General features: G+C 44.1%; 1 protein-coding gene across 4 annotated transcripts in view; it reads right to left on the bottom strand.

Annotated features, from left to right (window-relative positions):
* sema3fl.L (semaphorin 3F like L homeolog) overlaps positions 1-22,380 on the bottom strand; it is a 39,055-nt gene that overhangs the window by 4,061 nt on the left and 12,614 nt on the right. For all 4 annotated transcript variants that reach the window (XM_018241019.2, XM_041571865.1, NM_001127791.1 and 1 more), the window contains 10 exon segments: positions 8,649-8,809; positions 8,427-8,489; positions 7,918-8,037; positions 7,288-7,381; positions 5,995-6,114; positions 4,469-4,608; positions 3,679-3,793; positions 2,211-2,280; positions 1,125-1,269; positions 429-651 (listed from right to left, as the gene is read on the bottom strand). In XM_018241019.2, the coding sequence (XP_018096508.1) occupies positions 429-651; positions 1,125-1,269; positions 2,211-2,280; positions 3,679-3,793; positions 4,469-4,608; positions 5,995-6,114; positions 7,288-7,381; positions 7,918-8,037; positions 8,427-8,489; positions 8,649-8,809 (1,251 nt within the window).

Genomic DNA, 22,380 nt, shown 5'->3' with positions numbered 1-22,380 from the left:
ATAGGCGCAAACAGCCTCCCACAGGCCCACTACATAGTGACTGTATATGGCATCTGACAGCAGCCCCTCTGGCATTTGCCAGAACCCACATATTGCCAGTCCGAGTTTATATATAGCCAGTCCGAAACTGTATATAGGAGCCTGTATATAGGAGCCTGTATATAGCCAGTCCGAGGCTGTATATAGCCAGTCTGAGCCTGTATATAGCCAGTCCAGGCCTGTATATAGCCAGTCTGAACCTGTATATATAGGGTTGCCACCCGGCCGGTGAAAATGATGGTTGATCCCAATGTTATTAATAGGAAAAAATTATAAATATATAGGAAGGCCGGTATTTTTTTCTGGAAAAGGTGGCAACCCTATGTATATAGCCAGTCCGAGCCTGTATATAGCCGTCAGGAATACTCATGTGATGGTTTCTCTCTCACCTGTGCCCAGGAACAGGACGGTATACTCCCCATCAGCAGCAGGCACCCTGTCCACAGCAATGCTGGTGTAGGTGTAAGAGGCGTCTGAAAGCAAGAGGAGGGGTCTGCGGTTGACGGGGTACACGGAGCTGTACATCAGGGGGTGAGTACGTACGAATCTTAGAACATCCTCCCCAAAGTTCCTGCTGGAGCGATTCCTTGGGACGGAGAATCCCCCGGCACACTGTATGGCAGAGCAAAGAAATAGCATTAGTGCAGGAATAGTATGCAACTGTCAGGGGGAAGAAGGTGACATTTGGCATCAGCTTTATTGCCTCCCTGGGACTGATAGGTACAGTCTCTATGACAGAAGTGCCCATACTAATGCGGGGTCTACTTTTATTGAATATACCATATTTTCATGATATTAACATAATAAATATCTGAATGAAAAGAATGAAACAGGAGGGTGATATAGACAAGCTGTTTGTTGACAGTATCTTGAGATCTTCTGATCACCAGCTAAAGGTCTACTGGTAGATCCCAATCTATCTTTTGGGCACCCCTGCTCTATGACAACACCCTAGCATCACTGAATAAAGGCCTGAGCCTGAGCCTGGATCCCCTAGGCTGGTTCAGTAGATTTTCCCCCAGGTCTCTGTCTGCCAAACAGTCCCCCCCCTTTCTGTGTCCAGTTGGGTCTGCAGGTATTCTCACCGCTCCAGGTCGTGGGTAAGGAGTTTTCCCAGAATATGCAGTCATCTGGTACCCGTGTCCCTCCTTGTGAGCGAAGGGCCCATTGAAGGCAGCACGGACGTCAGCCAGAGAGTACACACAGACGGCGGAGCCCCGGAACACGGAACTGAGAGGCGGCACAGAGACAGGGACATTAGGGACATGAACCCCGGGAGAGGGAGCAAAACAAATGGGGGGTAGAGTAACAACAGATGGGGAGCATTGTACATATTCACATGGTAAATGATATCTGTCTGTCCAGTGTGTGTGCCAATAAATATCTGTCACCTGCTGTGCAAACCCAGCCATAGCTGAAAGGCAATCCATCAGGAATCACAGGACCCTCCCCCAGGATGCCCAAATTATTAACCAATTGGTCACCTGGATGAAGGCACTGCCATTAAAGAGGTTGTTCACCTTTAAATTAACTTTTAGTATAAGAGTGATATTCTGAGACAATTGGTTTTCATTTTTTATTATTTGTGAGTTATTTAGCTTTTTATTCAGCAGCTCTTCAGTTTGCAATGTCAGCAATCTGGTTGCTATGGCTCAACTTACCCTAGTAACCATGCATTGATTTGAATAAGAGACGGGAACATGAGCAATGAAAATTCGCAACAACTATAAAGAGCATTTGTTTTTTAGATGGGGTCAGTGACCCCCCCCCCGTTTGAAAACTGGAAAGAGTCAGAAGAAGAAGGCACATAATTAGAAAACTATAAGGGCAGAGGCACATGCTCAGATTCGGGGAGATTTAGTTGCCCGGCAATAAATCGCCTCTTCCCGAATCTGAGCGTGTGTCTCTGCCCTAATAGCAAACCCATAGTCTGAGTATAAATAGCATTCCATTAATCTCCTGAATAGACAGCAGAGCTTTAGCCACACGCAGAGCTCTTTCTCAGACTCTCCCACCGATATATTCTCCATGAGTGATTATTTAGGGGGGCTGGTGTGATTGAGGTCAATGGGGACATTTCAGGCTTCTGATACAAGTAATATGGCAGCTCCCATATGTATATAAACACACAGGAAATAGTCATATAAAGTACACACAGCACAATGTCTCACCCCAGGGTAGTGAAGACTCCATAGATCAGTGGATTCTGTTTGTCGTGCGTTGGCTGAATGAAGACGTCACCTGCGTAGTTACACAAGATACAACAAATTTTACATTTTGCTTGACCCAAGCAAACCTTTTCCAAGGTAACATTAGTCAGACCAGAGTGGGACTGGACCAGCAGAATCCCTAGTGAGCATGCCACCTTATGAATTCTGCCCAGCATGGGGTTAGGGTTGCCACCTTTTCTTGAAAAAATATCCTATATTTTAATGCATGTTCCCTATTAATAACATTGGGATTAAGTTTAATTTTTAAATGAGAATCTGGGAGACCCATTCCAGTAAAGAGACTTCCCAGCTTTTATATATGGAGCTTTATCTGTCGGCCGCCGTGGCTTCTCCCAGCTGTTCCAACATTCTAACCAGCAGCCCCTGCCACGGTGCAAAGCCCAGAATCTCTGACCTTTAGCAATGTCACTTTGTTTTTACATTCATTAGGCCAAGCACAGGGGATTACAAATAAACCTGGGTGTAAAATGTGCGCACAAGTGTGTGATGCTGGCGGATTAGTCTTTTAACCCACTCGCAAATACAATCAAAGGCACTGGGAGATAGGAAATCAATATGTTCCCAAGGAGAACAAAGGAGAGACACAAGGGACAAGGGAAAGGCAGATATAGATCAAGTCCCTGAAAGGCCCTTAATTAAGACACAATCCGTTAGAAAGCACCATCATCTCTCCAAGGGCCACACACATTCTATGGGTCCCAGAGGAACTGTCCTGTCTGCAATGTGGATGGTTCTGCCCCTGGTAAATTTGATGGAACCCACAATCATTTCTAACTAGCAGCAGCAGTTTTATAGCTGTAACATGCCCACCCTGACAAGCCCCCAATTCTTCCAGATTGGCACATGTGCAAAATTCTATAGGGTAAATATACTATTAGGAAAGCATTGGGCAAAAAGCAACAAGCTGCCATTTTTTTGCCCATTGCACCCCGCCTTCCTCTTTGAATTGCACAGACACCTGCACTGTCCCAATAAAGACTGAGCACCCACTGTTTGACTAAGCACCTGGGCCCACCAAAACTGCGGGCATCAACCAATCTACTGACCCCCTGCATGCTCAACCAACCTACTGACCCCTGCATGCTCAACCAACCTACTGACCCCTGCATGCTCAACCAATCTACTGACACTATGCATGCTCAACCAACCTACTGACCCCTGCATGCTCAACCAACCTACTGACCCCTCTTGCACTGCCCCAGATCAACATAAATAACCCCTTCTGTACATGTGCCAATTGGATCGGAGAGCTCTGCAGCAAGTATCCAGTGGAGGGCTTTAATAAAATTGGGGGATAGGTGGGAATTTTTATATAGACCCATGCAAAACAGCAATCCTACGCATTGGCATTTGGGTGCCCATGTAAAATATAAGACCATGTTTCCAGAAGAAAATAATGCAAACTCACGGAGCTGATCAAATGACGTCTCCACGCCGTCCTGGCCAATCACAGAGCACACAAGTCGGGCCTTGAGATAAGAAGTCCACTTCCCCACCAGAGACCTCAGGCCCCCCTCATCGTTCTGCAGAGGCACAAAGAACAGGGATCTGACTTTACATAGAGAGAAATGGCAGCCTGTGCTTTGCTCCTATTGGTGGAGTACACATATATCTAACATATACATTCTTTCACTGCCTGTCCCAGCAAGTCCTCACTGTGTTTAATTACGTTATTCCCATATCCGCTTTCCTGTGCCAGCGGGTACATAGAGTTGGCATCAAGCTCTCAGCTCAGTTACCTGGGGAAGAAGCGCTCTACTACATCTCACGTCCCTGTCTGGAAGTGACAATTGTTTGGAGAAACACTGGTTACCACTGATAGTTCCCATATAATTATTTATTCCAGCAAAGCCAGGAAATCAGAAATAATTCCCCGTACTGTCTATACCAATCGGCTATTACTGGTACCAACAGGACAGGCCTTAATGAATGGGGGTAAACCTTAGGCCTATAGTAGCCACTGGCAGGAACCAATCAAAAATGACAAATTGACCAGCATCTGCCATTGAATGAATGGAGGAGATGCCAGGGGTAGATAGTCATTAGTGGGTAATGTAAATAAAAGGTGCAAAATCTGCTACTGAACTTATAAGCCATATCAACCAATCAGCAGGTGTCATTTGCTGGACATATGATTGGTTGCTATTAGTTACAAGACCTGGTAAGCTTTGTATGTCATATGTAAGTCGTGTTCTTACCAAGCAGACGCGAGCGATACGAGACAGTACGGCCGGCCCGTTCTCCCCTTCCAGACTTCTCTCCCGGAATAAGATGTACAGTTTGTCGTCCTCTTTGAAGCTGCTCTCTGAGACCACCAGTGACCCCACAAATAACGGGTCTGAGGGAGAAAGAAGAAGATGCTGTTGTCCCACTGTAAGTCCCATAAAAGATCCAGATGACAAACAACTGATTGTATTGTATTCGCTCTGTGTCAGCCTTATCTGTGCTGCTGTTGGGCTATAAAAACTGTGTATACACAGGTGTTCCCTTGCACGTTCTGTTTATTGTCTGTCGGACAAGTGACCCCTATAAACGTACACACGGGGCTGTATGTGATCTGTTAATAATCAGCCATTCATGATGGCAGCCATGGAGAGTTTACATGAAATACTGCCCAGTGCTATAAACGCAATGGACAATAGAGAAGTTATATAGATCGGCAGACGGATGTGGGTCAAGCTGCTCGACCGGAGCAGTCGGCGGAACGAGTGAAACCCTAGCGAGGTGCAATCTGTTAGGCAGCGATCTCTTACATAGGGACAAAGAAGTCATTCTGACCAGCGCTTCCCTGTGTCTAAATGGGGATCTTTTGGCTTTGTTTATTGATCCTGAACAACGATCAAATAGGAATATCAGGATTTTTGGGCCACACACATACACACGGATGTTGTGCTGATTCAGTTGAAAATGATTGACTTGGGTCTTATTGTTGTCAGTGTGCAGCTCGCATAGATAATTATAGAAGATAATTATAGAATTATAGAAGATGTAGCCCCAGTGGGCCCCAGACCAGGTTTGGACTGAGATTCAAAATAGGCCCTGGCATTTCAGTTACACAGATGTACAAACAGCCCCCACCAGACCACTAAATAGCGACTATGGCATCTTACAGCAGCCCCTCTGTAAGAACCCATAGATTGCCTGCTTAGGCTCAACTATTTGAATGCACAGATTGGAGCTTAAAGACTTGGCCATATCTCTATAAACAGTTCTCCCTATGCCTAGCAGTCCTGCTTACTGAAGAGGTGATATTTGGGCAGGGCATAGGAGTCCCCAGGCACGTACACAAGGTAAAAGGAAGGCCGTATTTAAAGCCTGCTTAGGGCAGACATTGGGGGATCTTTAAGAGACACCCCAGAGGTAAATGCATGCCCCTTGCTCACCCCTCATGAATAAAGTGCTGCCAAATGCAATCAGTGCTGTTTTCATCAGGCAATGTCATTTTTTCTTTGTGCAGGGCAGGACTCAGAGTGCATAAAAACATGTCGGTTTGCACCCCTTTGGTGGCAGCCTGCCCTGCACATAGGGTTGCCAACTTTTCAAGAAAAAAATACCGGCCTTCCTATATATATTTATATTATTTCCCTATTAATAACACTGGGATCAACCATCATTTTTACCTGCCAGGTGGCAACACTACCTGCACATAATAAATTACCCAAATTAAGCAAAGCAAAAAGTGCAATATACCAAACCAGAAGATCTCAGTCTAAAGAAGCGTTACCGTTCAGCCAGCGAGAGTCGTACTGCTCCGTGCGTATTGGAGGTTTGTGCCCCATTGTCCGGAAAATAGCAGAGTCCGTCCCCATGTAATCCACCTGCACGCCTGCATACAGCACTCCGTCTGTGTGATATAAAGTACAGAGTAACGTATATATATCACATGCACAAAGAAAATCAAAGGTAGTGTGTGTGTGTGTGTGTGTGTGCTGCATCACAACACTTCACTGGCTATAAGGTTGCACCTTTGCTGCAGTTGTGCCTACAGAAGCTGGAGGGTGCCACTTATTTTCCCAGCTGCACAGAGTTGTTTGCAGTATCTTTTTGGCTGGATAAGGGCAGCCATGGTGGAAGTGCAGTATACTGATAAGTGGTTATCAAGGGGTGAAGCCTAAGGGTGTGAGGGGCAATAGCAGATAATACAGGCACTTGTATATTCCATGAGTGTGACACAAGGCAGGCCAGCACACACTACATGAGATACTTTACTAGATACCGATTATATGTGTCATTGTGTCCTATGGGTGTAGATTGAGGGAAGGCAGCCATACATGCCTGGATTCAGTTGGTCAATTTAGCCAATTTCAACCACACTGCCCGAATATTTAAGTGTGTAAAGTACCTGGAAATCCAGTGTTAACAAGTAGGGGAGGACAACAAGTAACTGAAAACCAGACAGACAGAGCACCCTTTCACTGACATTTGGCTCATCAGGCTTACAACATCTTTTAACATTTAAAAGGGGTTGTTCACCTTTAAATGAACTTTTAGAATGAGTGATATTTCCGAGACGATTTGCTGTTTGTTTTCATTTTTTATTGTTTATGTTTTCTATTTAGTTATTTAGCTTTTTATTCTGCAGCTCTCCGGTTTGAAATTTCGGCAGTCTGGATGCTAGGGTCCAAATTCGCCTAGCAACCATGCATTGATTTAAATAAGAGACTGGAATATGAATAAGAGAGGGGCTGAATAGAAAGATAAGTAATATAAAAGTAGCAATAACAATAAATTTGTAACTGTGCAGAGCATTTGTTTTCAGATGGGGTCGGTGACCCCCATTTGAAAGCTGGAAAGAGTCCTAAAGAAGAAGGCAAATAATTGAAAAACTATAAAAAAATAAATAATGAAGGCCAATTGAAAAGTTGCTTAGAATGAGCCATTGTATAACATACTGAAGGTTAAGTGAAAGGTGAACCACCCCTTGGGGTTTTGTGCCATGGTGCCCCATGTGATATAACAAAGGCTGCTCCACCTGTGCCAATAGGAATACAAACTGTACAGAAGGCCAGATACACACCTATTAGGGTCGCCATGTTTTCCTGCTTGGGATCATAAGGACACCTTCCCTTTCCTGACTCCAATGAGCTGGGGACAATCCGGAACATATAATCCTAGGAGGGAAAACCAGTAGAGAATGAGAGGGGTTCTGAGAACTGCCCGAAGGAAAGGGTTCCCTGCTGTGCCAGAGCCGGGGGTTAATGGGCTGTTTCCAGAAATGTAATCCGGGATGCTGAAAAATGATGTCATTAAGGATACAGCAAAGATCAGACCAAAAGGTGACTGGGACAGGAAGGAATTATAGTCAGTACATTGCACAAGGCTAATGGCTACGAGAGGATCACAAGGCACTTCCAGCTGTTTTCCAATAAGTTCTCTCAGCATCGCTCGGACGGAAGCAGGGAGTTGTGCAACAGATATAACAAAGGGCACAAGGACTGAGTAACACCACTTTATCCATTACACAATGATTACAGTCACTTTGCCAATGTAATTATCTTATATAGTCTATTTAAAGGGCAACTATACCTTCTCCGATTTATCCTTTACTGACTTTCCCAGAGAAGAAAGCAGAAGTCAAGATGGCAGAGTATATTTTGTTTAAAGCTCATCTGTCTATAAGTACAACATAATGCATTATCCTCCTCACCTCAGATCTCCAACCCCTGTAGATAACGGCACATTGTGGCTGGTAGGCTCCCGTGCCACACGCATAGAGATGGGTGCGGTTCAGTGGCTGAATGACACGCAGGTAATTGTAGCACTCGTCCTGTGATGGAGAAGAGTATGGGAGTTACAGTGATGAGTACATTATCCCTTATAATACATGAGGTATACTCAGAGTTCCCTGTATAATTCAACCTGCAGCCTTGTGCCTTTATATGGTCATAGAGTCCCTCAGTGACTTCTAATATCCTTATCATTTACAGTAGGGGGTACATTATCCCTTATAATACATGAGTGATACTCGGAGTTCCCTGTATAACTCAGCCTGCAGCCTTGTGTCTTTATATGGTCACAGAACAACTCCTCAGTGACTTCTAATATCCTTATCATTTACAGTAGGGGTACATTATCCCTTATAATACATGAGTGATACTCAGAGACAGACAAAAGACAGCTCTGAAATAATGTTTTTTTATATATATATACACTCACTGCACGTCCCCTTCCTGCCATGAGACATTCCTTGTGACGGTTCAGTGGAGCCGGCCAATGAATCTGAAAAAAATAATTAAAATTAGATTTTTTAAACATAATTAGTGAAAGCTGATGTCACTTTTAAGGGTGCTGCAGCATTTAGTGCCCCCAACAGCAGTAAGACTATTGGGCAGGTCATATTGGGCAGCAAATACTTGATCGAATTGGAACAGCTCTTACAATCAGGGGCTCCCGGTTAATGTTTCCGAGGTCGAGAGACAGCACGTAGTCGCGACTCCCCACGTACATCCGGTCCTGGTCCTGATCCAGGAGAAGAATACGGTAGTCGCTGGTGTTAAACCCAAAAGTAAAGGAGCGCGCAGAGCGTGATTCCATGAGGTCTTTTGGGGAAGGAGAAAAAGAAAGTCACAACCCAATCAGCATTTTGATGGACAGTTGGACAAGTGGAAAATGGGACGGATGCCACAGGATGTTATCTGTGTGCAAAGCAGCGGATTAAGCAAGATCACTGGTTCTTATCTAAATCACTAATTATCTCTTTAAAGCCTGGACAGATAAGAAAATCCCATAGGATGCTAACATCATATGCCTTTGTTTGTTTTCTTATCTCCCCCCTCCTTTGCCCCAAGTGCATAATCAAATCAACAAAAACAAATGACTCTGGCAGAGCAAGATCACATGACTGGAACACACTAAATAGACACATAAAATAGGAAATATGCAGAATCATGTGACAGGGACACAATAGATAGACCCATATATAATAGGAAATATTCAGTATCACATTGCTGGAACTCAATAGATAGACCCATATACTGTATAATAGGAAATATGCAGAATCACAGGGCTGGAACACAATAGATAGACCCATTTATAATAGGAAATGTGCAGAATCACATGGCAACACATGAATATGGCATTGCCCGGGTTCAGACTGGACTGGAGGTACACTGGGCTGGTGGACCCCAGCGCTCATGGACACTGCCATCCCAGACCTGATCCCCACCCCATCACTCCCAGTTGACCTCCCTCCCACAATTTAAGCAAAATAAGTGTAAGGTGCTTGTGGGGGGGGGAAGAAGGGTCTGGCAGTGGGTGAGCTGGCAGCCAGTGGGAACCCAGAAGGCGTGTGGGGGCCCCTGTTGTAGCAGCCCCTGCAGGCCTCGCACACCCTAGTCTGACCCTGGCATCGCCTATATTTGTAGTCAGTGTATTTACGAAAGATGGGCAAGGGGAGGCATGTAGGCTTCGCCCCTCCTGCCCCTTTACTTGCATGTCATCCAAATTGTAATGTGGGCAAATTAGGGTCTGTCGTCGGCCACAGGCCGCAGCAAGGCCCTGTACTTACCACCAGTCTTATGGCAGTAAGGACAGGATGCCAACACTGTATTCTGCACCTTACACTGCATTTTTTATCTGCTGCAAGGTGCAGAGTGCTGTCAGACCTGGAACAAGGGTGCTCTTTGAATGAGTACTAAGGGGGAGTGCTGTTGTGCCCCTTACAGCTCTTGTACTTCTGTCCAGAGTCTAAGTAACCCTTATAACCTCTTCAAAATCAAGGAAAAAAGATATTTCCCACTATCGTGGCCGTTTAATGAAAAAATAATTAACTATTTTAATAGCTGTGACTCTTTAATATAAGCAGATCTATAATAAAACCTTCACATGGCATTTGTTTATTCACAATGAACATGAGGAATTACAGCCTGAAGGAACCCCTAATGACTGCACAAACATACGCCGCTCTGGGGGGCTCTGCCTTGGCGCTCCTCTGACTATCGGCCTATTCATGTGTAAATTAGGGAAATGAAATGATGAGCTGGGAAGGGCCCCGGGCCGGGTAACTTTCCCTAATTACTCTCACGCATCATTAGCTCTGTCACACACAATCAGATCTCGGTGTGGGGCTTTATAAGATACAAATGTATCACGGCCCTTTGTTCTGTAGGAGAAATTATAAAAAGATGATCACCAGTGCCCCTCGCTTCTCTGCAGGGCATCTCAAAGTGGCAGCTGTATGGGCAGGTTTTACGGCAGAGAGAATTGTAGGTGACCTTAAAGTCTCATAGCAGCTACAAATCATCTAAAATCTGTTCCTTTATTGTTAGGGCTACAGTCCAACTGTGCAGCCCAGGAGTGGCCATTAAACCCCCAAGGGAAGTTGCTTAAACTGTGACTAATTGCCCCGCGAAGGAGCAAGTCAAACAGGCAAGTGTTAGGCGAGACACTGACTCATGAGTGCAGTGGACTGAGGCTTCTTACAGATGAGGTCACTGGTCAGAGGAACCTTATGAGATGAGGCTCAGTGGGAAATTAAATCAATGCCTAGAATGTCTATTGCTGCTCTATACTCTATGCAAAGACAGCTTAATACAATACAATCCCTCTTTTGTGTTTTTTTGTTGGCCCCTGTGATGCTGGGGCCCATAACAAACACCATTTCTGTCTGTAGAAAGAGGTTTTATTGTTCTTATGGCCAACAATGCAAGGTTCAGTGCCTACTGTTAAGGTGAACATCAACAGGCAAATGAAAGCTGCTAAGACTAAGTAGGCAGCTTCTGCAGGCCTACCCTACTGATATCTGGCTAAAAAATCCCATCCGATGAGGAGTTTATCCAATGAGTAGTTTCTGTAGATCAGAGCTGGAGTCAGATGTGGCCCTCCAAAAGGATTATGTGGCCCCCAGGCATGCTCAAGATCTCAGCATAATGTTATTTCTGCCCTGGTAGGAGATATTTAACACAATAATAAGTGGTGAGCACTTCCAGTTTGCATCTCCTATACAACATAGTGTATTGTGACGCCTTTAGAACAAATGTCATGTGACAGGCTTGGGCAATGTTGGCCCCATGTTGCCAAATATTGCAGAGGAACCAGATTTATTTGCACCTTGCCTTCCTTACTTCCTAGTAAGTAACCTCCTTTTGTAAAGGGGGAAATTTCTATTTAGAAAGTAGAAGTCCTAAAGAAAAGTCACTTAACCCCCAACACGCACAACTTTTCTTTCTTTTATAGGGGGGGGGGCAGAACAAATATCTGTGTGTACTAAATGTGTGTGCCATTCAACCGTCTAACAATGCTGTTTAAACAGTCACATCTGGGAATCCCGTGAGCTGAATTACGGTTTCTTGGCACTGCCACCCCACCGGACAATGCCCCTATTATCTGCAAATTTAAGTTGGGAAATTCCAGAGTCTCAGCCCTTGGTACATGCTATATAGTGCCTGCTGTCAGTGCAACAGTGTGTAATGATTAATAACACTGGTGCAATCCATTCACATTGCATCTCCGTTTTGCCTGTTTGCCTGTTTGCCATGGTCCCATGAAGGACACAATCTCCTTTCAGTCACAGGAAGACTATGACCTGGGAGCAGCCGATGGGAGATTGAGAAACAAAAGGGCTCACCGCATACAGTCTGGCTGGAAGTTAGAGTTTACCCAAAAGCCTTCGGGACCAGATCTTTTTAACAATCCCCACAACATTCTGCATAGTGTGTTAGTAACCTTCATACACAAAGACAGCACTGTTGTACCTCAAAAGAAAAACTACATGCGGCTTTTCCAGAAGTTGGGGGTCAGATGCACTCAAGACCTCAAGTGTTTTGAGGATTTTGAGTTTGGTCAGGGCTATCCTACTGCATCACTAGGTGCAAGATCCTTTTACATTTCCAACAATAAATGAATTCTAATTGGCATTCAGGCTGGGTTTTTGGAACATATAGAAGAACAAATAAGCATCTAAAGGCAACCATATATGGGTCAATAAAATCTGCCAAATATTGAGGTTAACCTCTGGACATATTGGGGGCCTGAAAAATAATTTGCTGTCGGGCCCATTAATATCTAATTACATCACTAATCCGATCCTTGACCCTGTACCATCAATCGGATCATGTTATGTGCCTTTGGAGACCTATCAGTACTGCATAAAGGTGCCAGTATCTATTCGTCAGGTTTGAAAAAACCCATAGGGGGAAGACCATTTCCGCGAGTTCAATGACTGAACCACCCCCAATTTGGCTAAGCATTTGGGTGGCCAAACTGTGCAGAGAACCCAAATTTTATGGACAGCTCTTCCCTTTCTGGCCTTGAGGCTGAGGCCATACCATTCTCTGCATTTCTTCAGGGAATAAGGTACCAATTTCAGATCTTTGCCAGCTATATAAATGAGCCTCCGTCTGAACAGTGAGCAGTTTTCCTCATTAAACCTGACTCTGGATGGTTTTAATATACTTAATTATAATACATTGTAAATAAGTGATGGAAGAAAAAAAAAGAAAGAATGTAAAAAAGAGAAAAGAGGGGTGAAGATCTCATATAATAATAGCTAAACAGTGCTGGGAAAAGAATGAAGAGAGTATTAAAAAAAGGTGCTAGAAATCGGTTGCTGCACAGTCTTCTGTATATTATGAATGCTGTACACTGGCCAATAAAATAAATCCCTATTGGTATCCATGTCATTTGTCAGTCAGGATATGCCCCTTCCAAACGCTACCCTGCCTACAAATTGTACCCCTTTTGCAATAGTCAGTCCAAAGTGGTACCCCCGCCCGCCCCCTCCAAGAGCTTTAATCTCCATGCTAAAGTTGGACAGCAGGCAGTGAAATAGGAAGCAGGGAGACACAGCCATGCACTAGAAGCTCAGGCGCTCACTATTCAACATATCTGTGTGTTGCTGTAGTCCCTTTGGCCTCTGCCAAGAGCTGCCAAGCATTCTCCTGTATGTCACAGGAGCCAGAGCATGTAAGACAACTGCTAGACGTGCAAGGAGAGCAGCCCGTGCAATGCCTCACTTAGCTCCTCGTATGAACACTGGCCTTCTGGCTCTAGGGTCACCACCTGGTCGGTATTTTACCGGCCTGGCCGGTAAAAATTGTGTTAGTCTGAAGGCAGGGCAAATATGTTAGTTGCCCTAGTATTGGGGAGAAGCTCAACAACATATAGAGAGATGGTAGAGCTCACCTTGGCAAGGATAGAAGAGGTCCTAGTGCTTCTAATCTAATCTTACTGTCCTAAAGGCGTTTGCCATGTGCATCCAACAACTGGAACCCATTTCGGCAATATGAAGAGGTCTTAATGGTTTGTGCAACAAACATCCAATAATGGGAACATATTTTGAGAATAGGGAGAGAGGCCTTGGTAGTTTGTGCAAGACACATCTATTTACTGGTACACGAAACGGGAATAGGGAGAGGTCCTAGTGGTCTACACAGTACAAACAGCATAGCTGGGACATATTTTTGGGTGGGGAGATGTGCTCTTTGCTGAATAACAGTACTATGGGAATGGAAGAATGACAAACAGGCTAGGCTGGAACTCTTTTGGATAGTTATGTTGAAAACATACAACCATTTGGTCGGGGAACATGAGAGCTTTGAATTCCAGACAAGATGATGCAATTGGTAGAATGAGGAATACCATAGCGTCTGTTTACATGTTGATATATGAATGTGCCACGCTGCTATGTACTTCCTCAGATGTCCGTATGCCCTGCGTTGCGATACGATTTTGAGTAAGTGGATATTTTAACATAATGCGCCGGCATGAAAGATTCAAAGGTTTTCAGAGAGGGTCTTGACAGCCATTAGGTCTAATTATATGTCTACTCCAAAACCTGGGACTCCAATGTTACAAAGCTTCTGAACCATGTGCCCACACATTGTGGAACTGATGCATCCAACATGGGGCACCTAGCCAATCTTAGACTAAGCTGTGATGCACACTTTCATGGCTGGTCACCCAGTGATGGCTCAAATAACTCCTCTTCCTATAAGACACTTAGTTGCTTTCAATGGGTGCCTGAATACATTATTACTGATGTCAATTGGGTGTAGTAGAGTAACACCCATGAGCTGTGCTACTGTGTAGCTGCAGGCTTTGGCTGGAACCGAAGAATCGGCAAGCCACATCAGTAGCGCGAGCATTTGTGGTGTTGGGTCAGTGCCATATGGATAGCAAATAAATACAGACATCTGCAGCTGTAACCCCAAGAAAAGAATCACAACCAGGAAAGACTGAACTTGGTAATTACCAGCGTGACTCTCTTTTTAGAGCAGTTTCTGATTGGGTAGGGAGTCGGACGAAGGCTGCCTTGTAAACATCTCTGTGCACAGTAAACCATATTGGATAGATGTCTATAAAAATCAACGTGGCTGCCCTGTGCACTGCTGTGCATATAAACAGTATCTGCACAATGTAGGTGTGGCTGCACTATGTATTGCCTTGCATTGTTACAATTAAGAGAAATCAGAAGTGAAGTATCACAGCTACCTGCTGATATATTAGTCTGACAGGCATTATGGGTGTGAACGGCCACTGCCTACTAATCAAATCTGTATTTGGGACACAGCTATTTACATTTGCTTGTACACTACAGTATATATTTTATTCGCAGAGTATCCTTTACTCCAGTTCCCTCCGGTCACTTCTGTGTTGGTCTGTGGTTTACAATCAAAATGGTAGTCTCTTGTTCCCTTCCATGGGTTTGTTGACAGAAAGAATTATTTGGATTGTACCAATATACTGACCAGGAGCGAAACTTATGTTTGTATGTTTTACTGTTTATTAGGTTTAATAATGAATAGTTTCTGCCAGACCAGCTAACTTCTGTGTAAAGCTGGCCATAGATGTTGAGATTTTTAAAAGATCAGATCCTGATCGTGAGACCACGATCTTCTCAGAACGATCGTACGAATCTACCATCAACTAAAAAGACCAATTTACCAGGAAAACAAAGGGGAGCTGCCTGCTTGGCCCTGCAAACATAGAGAGATTGCACTGGGGCCAACAAAGATTTTTTGACCTGGCCGATCAATTTCCCGACAGATGTCGGCCGAAAAATCGTAAGATGTACGATCGTTCGAATACCACTAACCGCACGATAATTTCGAAGGATTGGTCGGCTTCCCTAAAATCGGTCGTTCGGCAAGAAGAATCGTCGCGTCTATGGGGACCTTAAGAATCTGAGCAGAATCTTTTCCAGACAACAGTCCTTAATGGACTTTTCCTAACCCCCCTTGTATGTCCTGTCATTTGGTCCAGTCCCTCCTCAGTGCTTTAGCTCCACAGAAGAGTCTGTGACTGCTCTAATCACCTCAAAAGTTTTAAGGTTTATTTCTTTGCTGAAGCGACTTGTTTACCTCCAGCTATAGCAACTTTAGCAGTTTAGTAGTGTGTAGCATAGTACCAAGAGTTTGTAATAGACACAGGCAGAGTACATGTATCTAAAATGGCTGCCGTGGGACAAAACTGGATGCTTGAGTCCTCACACTGCCTATTGTACTGTGCTGAGGTTGTTCTGTGTTAATGTGTGTTGTGTATATCAGCTATGCTGCTTTTTCTTCCAGTTTTATAAATCCTCTAATATGTTAATGGGGATATGTCAAATTAACTGCCTGTTGTAATGTAGGTGGGCTGGTGGCCTGTGATGTACCTGAAAGTGCCAGTGTTTTCCTTACTGTTTTACAGTTCTCCACACAGGTGTACATGAATAAAACGTTATCAAGTTATGGTGTCTCAGCCTGATGTGTTCAAGTCCTTATGCCTGTGCAGTGACTATCCCTACGCTGGCTGTGTGGACCAGAGGGTAACGTGAGTTGGTGTGACAGAAAGGCGGGTTACATAGGCACCATCTCTCCCTACTATACAGTCACACTCCCTTCCCAGAGACTATTATCCCACTGTTACTATAGGCACCATCTCTCCCTACTATACCTGCTATCCCACAGTCACACTCCCTTCCCAGAGACTATTATCCCCCTGTTACTATAGGCACCATCTCTCCCTACTATACCTGCTATCCCACAGTCACATTCCCTTCCCAGAGACTATTATCCACTGTTACTATAGACACCATCTCTCCCTACTATACCTGCTATCCCACAGTCACACTCCCTTCCCAGAGACTATTATCCCACTGTTACTATAGGCACCATCTCTCCCTACTATACCTGCTATCCCACAGTCACACTCCCTTCCCAGAGACTATTATCCACTGTTACTATAGGCACCATCTCTCCCTACTATACCTGCTATCCCACAGTCACATTCCCTTCCCAGAGACTATTATCCACTGTTACTAGACACCATCTCTCCCTACTATACCTGCTATCCCACAGTCACACTCCCTTCCCAGAGACTATTATCCACTGTTACTATAGGCACCATCTCTCCCTACTATACCTGCTATCCCACAGTCACACTCCCTTCCCAGAGACTATTATCCACTGTTACTATAGGTACCATCTCTCCCTACTATACCTGCTATCCCACAGTCACACTCCCTTCCCAGAGACTATTATTCCACTGTTACTATAGACACATCTCTCCCTACTATACCTGCTATCCCACAGTCACACTCCCTTCCCAGAGACTATTATTCCACTGTTACTATAGGCACCATCTCTTCCTACTATACTTGCTATCCTACAACTACAGTTCCTCCCCAGAGACTATTTTCACCCCTCACCAGTTTTCTAGCACATTATCAATATTGTGTGCTCTCACACCTAGGGGCATTTCAAGGAGGCAACTTTAGTTTACCTACCTATATACATATCTATATTTTTCTAAGAATATAAGCAAACAAGGGATACCCATTTAGTTTTCCTAAAACAGCTCTACTGGCAAAATACGCAAAGCCATGGAACCATACCAGAAATACTGACTGAAAGATTTCTCTGTTCTCTCCTATTTGGAGAAGACAAAAAATAGCAGTCACATGCTTAATTATTATGTAACATTTACTGTAAGAGCCTCATTGCGATCAGGAGCAATTACGGGAGCATCATGCAGAGAGGGCAGGCTTTCCTGAGTGAACAGAGTCCCAGGATTGCTAGTAAAGCCTTCAAACAGCCCAGTGACCCGGAGTGCCTTGGAATTAATGGAGCGGAAGAGAGAGAGAGAGGTAGCCAAACCCAGGCAAGAGCAGCTAGGAAGGAAAGCAGGCCACTCGAGAGGCGTCAGACTGGAAAAAGCATGAGCTGTCAGGCTGGGAGATATGAGGATCCTGAACCCAAACATAAATGACATTTTAATGGAAAATGTTCTGATTCTTACAGCCAGTCTCCACTGACATCTGTAATAAAGGTTCCAATGAGGAACAAAAATCAATAGGGCTGTCTGCAGAATGATGTCTGCGTACCTGTCAGGATGGAAGCACTTTAACCTCTTTGGCGGCAGTGGAGCCACGCTTGACTTTCACTGTGCCATAATGAAAAGGTTCTTAAAAGGTAAAGCACCAGTGGAAGATGGTAACTAATGTCTATGGCTGGTTTAAGGGTCAACAAACACCAGAAAGTAAAAGTACTTACATTTTAAGATTATTTCAACTGAAAATATCCCAGCATTTGCTATTCAAGCCAATAGCAGCTAATGCATGTCACCATGAGCCTAAAATTGTCCATACCCCAGAAGATAGTCTCCTCTGGTAATCTGTATGTGATCTGGGCACCCACATAAATGGGTAAAAAAGGGCAAATGTCCAGGGCCCACCATCAAACCCTTCAACTTCTATAACGCTTGCCTAAAGCAACCCCTAGAAGTGGTCATTTAAATTGGTATCAAGAACTCAACATAACCATTTGCTTTTACTTTCTAGTAGAACAAATGTCCCTTAAGGTTTGATATAATAAAAGTCTGGTATTTGTGATTATGGGTAATCTGCTTGCAATGCTGTTGGTCCACGGAAGAGCACCTGGATCTCATGTCTACTTCACGATTTCCTTATTTTCTTGCTTATTATATTCAAGTTCTCCTGCTTGAGGGTAGTCCTTTTACAACTATCTTGAAGTAGCTGTGGGGGCTCACCAATAAGATCTTTTGCCCACGGCCCATTGGTAGCTTAAAGGGGCACTGCTCCAAGCGGAACAGTGGAAGCTCAGAGCGAGGGCGAATCTTTCACCCATATGCCCACCTTGGGCCAATAATTGGATCATAATTGCCACTATGCCGGTTTTAGGATTGAGGACAACATCAACACGCAGATACATTCCTCAATCCGACTGAAAAATCAAACCTGCCTGATTGACATCTGCTCGATATCGTTCAGGCAAGTGTGTTGGAGGGCCCCATACCAGTCGAATTGGCTTTAAGGGCCTAAATTGTCATGTCCATGTATTGCCACCTTAATTACCCATTTTCAGTTTCAGTTTCCCCCTGTAAAATGCTCCATCTATAAAACAGCAGCTCCCATCGTCCTTGGCTTCCAGTTCGGGGATGGAACCTATTGGAGAGCTGTTGAATCAAAAGCTAAATACCTCAAAAACCACATATAATTAAATATGTAGACCAGCTGCATATTCTCAGAATTTCACTCTCTACATCATACTAAAAGTTAACTTAAAGGTGAACAACTCCTTGAAGTGTAAAATTAGAGCTCATCACTCGCCCACTTTCTATTCATTTCTATGGCATTTAAGTTGCCCTAGCTAATGTGACCCTATCCAAATGCAACAACACAAGGGGTTTAGTCAATTTAAAAGGTGTGACATAGACAAACTTGCTTCTTATATGTATAAGCCAATGGGGCTCATTTGTTAACACAGGGGTAATTTCCACCTGGGCAGTAACCCATGGCAACCAAATGTTTGCTTGCTTGCAATAACTGGCTGATGGGAATTCATTATTGATTGCTTGTTAAGGTTGTTACTGCCCATATGCAAATGTTCCCAGTATTGATAAATAAGTCCCTTTACTGTTTCTTAAGCTTGACTCCCAGGTACAGCTGAACCCCCCAAATGAATTCAGTCACTTGGGTGTTTCCCCCAGGAGGGTGCTGCTTTCTGCACTGACCAGGGGGAGGTTTCTTCTGCAGCACTGCCATCTTTCTTATAGAATGGTCTATGCTTAGCAACTTTTCCATTTCATTTGGTCTTTTTTTTTTTATAGTTATTTGACTTTGTCTTCAGGCAACTCAAATGGTGGGTCACTGACCCCAGCAACCAAAAAACTGCAGCTCTGTGAGGCTATGATTTTATAGTTATTGTTACTTTTTATTACTTATCTTTATATTTAGGCCTCCTCTATTCATATTCCTGTCTCTCATTTGAACCACTGCCTGATTGCTAGGTTAAATTGCACCCTAGCAACCAGATAGCAGTTGAAATACCAAACTGGAGAGCTGCTGAACAAAAAGCATTAGCGACACAGAAGGTTACTGGTTACATTAAGGGACATTGGCCTGGGACATAGTATTTGTACTTGGATAGAGAACTAGTTGAAGGATAGATCACAAAGAGTGGGGGTAAATAGAAATATTCTAATTGGACCAGTGTTGTTAATGGAGTACCCCAGGGATCTGTCCTCAGCCCTTTGCCTATTAACTCATTTATTAATGACCTGGAGGTGGGCATTGAAAGTACTGTTTCTATCTATCCCATTATGAAATCCAGTGTATCCCAACCATATTATTTATTAATCAAATTTCAGTTTAAATCAGAAATTCAGTTTAAATCAGAAATTCAGTTTAAATCAGAAATTCAGTTTAAATCAGAAATTCAGTTTAAATCAGAAATTCAGTTTTAATCAGAAATTCAGTTTAAATCAGAAATTCAGTTTAAATCAGAAATTCAGTTTAAATCAGAAATTCAGTTTAAATCAGAAATTCAGCTCTTCTAGTGCGGGGACGCAATTGTGCTCTCTGCACTAGTTATGTGGCCCTCCAGCGCATGAAAGGTAACGCCGAGGGGGTTAGGAGGGTGCGTTTTTCAGGTTGTACAAAGCAGGCCTGGACTGGCAATCTGTGGGTTCTGGCAAATGCCAGAGGGGCTGCTATAGGGTCCCATAGAAAGTCAGTATTTAGTGGGCTGGTGTGAGCTGTTTGGGCCTCTATGTGGGCTGATTGGGCCTCTGTGTACCTGAAATGCCAGGGCCTATTTTAATTCTCAGTCCGGACCTACTACAAAGGCAGGGTTGCCACCTTTTCTGGAAAAAAATACCGGCCTTCCTATATATTTATCTTTTTTCCCTATTAATAACATTGGAATTAGCCATCATTTTTACTGGCCAGGCCAATAAAATACCGGCCAGGTGGATGACACAATGATGAAATGGACGACAGACCCAAAGTAATTCCAGGTAAGGGAAGGTCACTGCTAAAAGAATATAACATGAGACCGGCAGGCGCAGACAAGGATATGGCATGTGACACCAGTCTCGATTTTTCCAAAACCGTAACGAAGGGACTTTTAATGAAGCTGTTAAATTTTCTCTCTCTCTCCGGCATGGAACACATACTTTGGATTTTCCATGAACGATGCCTTTGCCCTAAAGGATATCCTCCACCTGGCATGTGCAGGCTGTGAGCTCATCCAGTTCACACATAGATATCTACTGACACAAAGGATAGCTCGGCTCATGTATATGTATATATATATATATATATTTAGGGTGTCCCCAGGCTGAGCCTGCTGTGCAGATGCCCAGAGCTTCACACACACCCAATGACGCGAGGGATAAAGGCTCAGCTGTCACACACAGATAGAGGGGCTCAGGCCTCCCTATTAATAGGTCCCCACGTCTGTGGTGAGGTAAGACAGTATTTTTGGGATGCTCTTGTCTGGAACAAAGTACATCAAAAAAAGCCGATGAACTCCACCCTCTATATTCTGCTCATCTTTGGTGGTGACAATCAAGGGCATGCCACACTATATTGTTTTTCTCTTATTCTGACTATATTATATATTATTATTATGGCTATACGTCAGAGAACATACAATCGCCTTTCAGATCGCGCCCAGGTTAGAATTGAACCTGGGACCCCAGTCCTGTATCAGATTCCAGAGAAAAGACCCTTAAACTTAATGGTGTATATTAAGTACACACTAGGGTTGTGTAGGGCTGGCTAAAACCACAGGGACCATACAGTGGAGTGATTTCCCAGCCTGGTGGGAGGCTGATCTTTCTCCCTCACCCCACCACCAATGTCAAGGCCCTTTAATCCCCCCCCCTTCTGGTTGCCATCTTTTATTTAAATACTTACCCCTATCTGTCCCCTTCCCTGATGTCAGAGAGGGGCAGGATGGGAGTGAGTATATAGATAAGGACGGTGCACCAGGTCTAGTGGTTTTTGGGAGTGGGTGTGTTTGGTTTGGGTGTGCCAATGGGTGTACTAATATAAAATTAATGATAAATGGATCCAAAAGTGGGTGAATCTCTGTGTTCAAAAATCAGACAATCCCATAAAGGGAACTTGGGGGGTGAGACAAAATTTGGGGTGTTTTCGCAATGCCGCCCTAATTACTTAATATCATAACCCGCCTGATATCATCTTGAGCCCCCTTGCCCTTAGAAGCCAAAAATGCATTAGGGCACACTCATTTCTTGCTGAGCTCACTGCCTGCTCCAAAGGCCATCAGATGAGGTTTTCTTTTGATGTCTGCAGAGAACGCCCCACCAGACAAGATCAACATACACGCCTATGTATGAACGCATGCAGGCAATGCAAGAAATTAAAGGCTACGAGAAGAACCCGACTTATAATAACGTACCCTCTTCCTCAATTCCATATTTAGGTGTTTGATTCCCATAACTCTTCATTCACCAGCAAGTTATCTGCAAGAGCGAATGAAAGTGAAATTTGTTCCCTGTTGCAACATAAATACTTTAGCTATCCAATTAGCCTTGTGCCCCTGCCAACAATGTGTGAGTGTGTGCTCCTACCGCATGCGTGTGTTTGTACAGGGATAGGTGTTAAACAACCTGCTTTGTTCACAAACCCTAAATAAGGTCAACACCACCTCCTCCCCAAAAAAAATTCCATTAGGAGGAAACCTAAGGAGACAATTCCTCACCCTTCTGAGACCTTTGGAGGTTAGGGGTCAAATACACACAAAGCAAATACAAGCTAATCTCTTCCCCAGGGTGACCTTTAGGTAGCAGGGGCCACAAACACACAACAACGCATTTTATCACATGCAATAAGCAAAGTGCAAGAATCCGACCCCCCCCCCCA

The sequence above is a fragment of the Xenopus laevis genome, chromosome 8L (assembly GCF_017654675.1).
Source record: "Xenopus laevis strain J_2021 chromosome 8L, Xenopus_laevis_v10.1, whole genome shotgun sequence".
NCBI classification, from domain to species: Eukaryota; Metazoa; Chordata; class Amphibia; order Anura; family Pipidae; genus Xenopus; species Xenopus laevis.
Note: the sequence above shows the minus strand (reverse complement) of the source record. Positions and strands in the feature narration are given on the sequence as shown.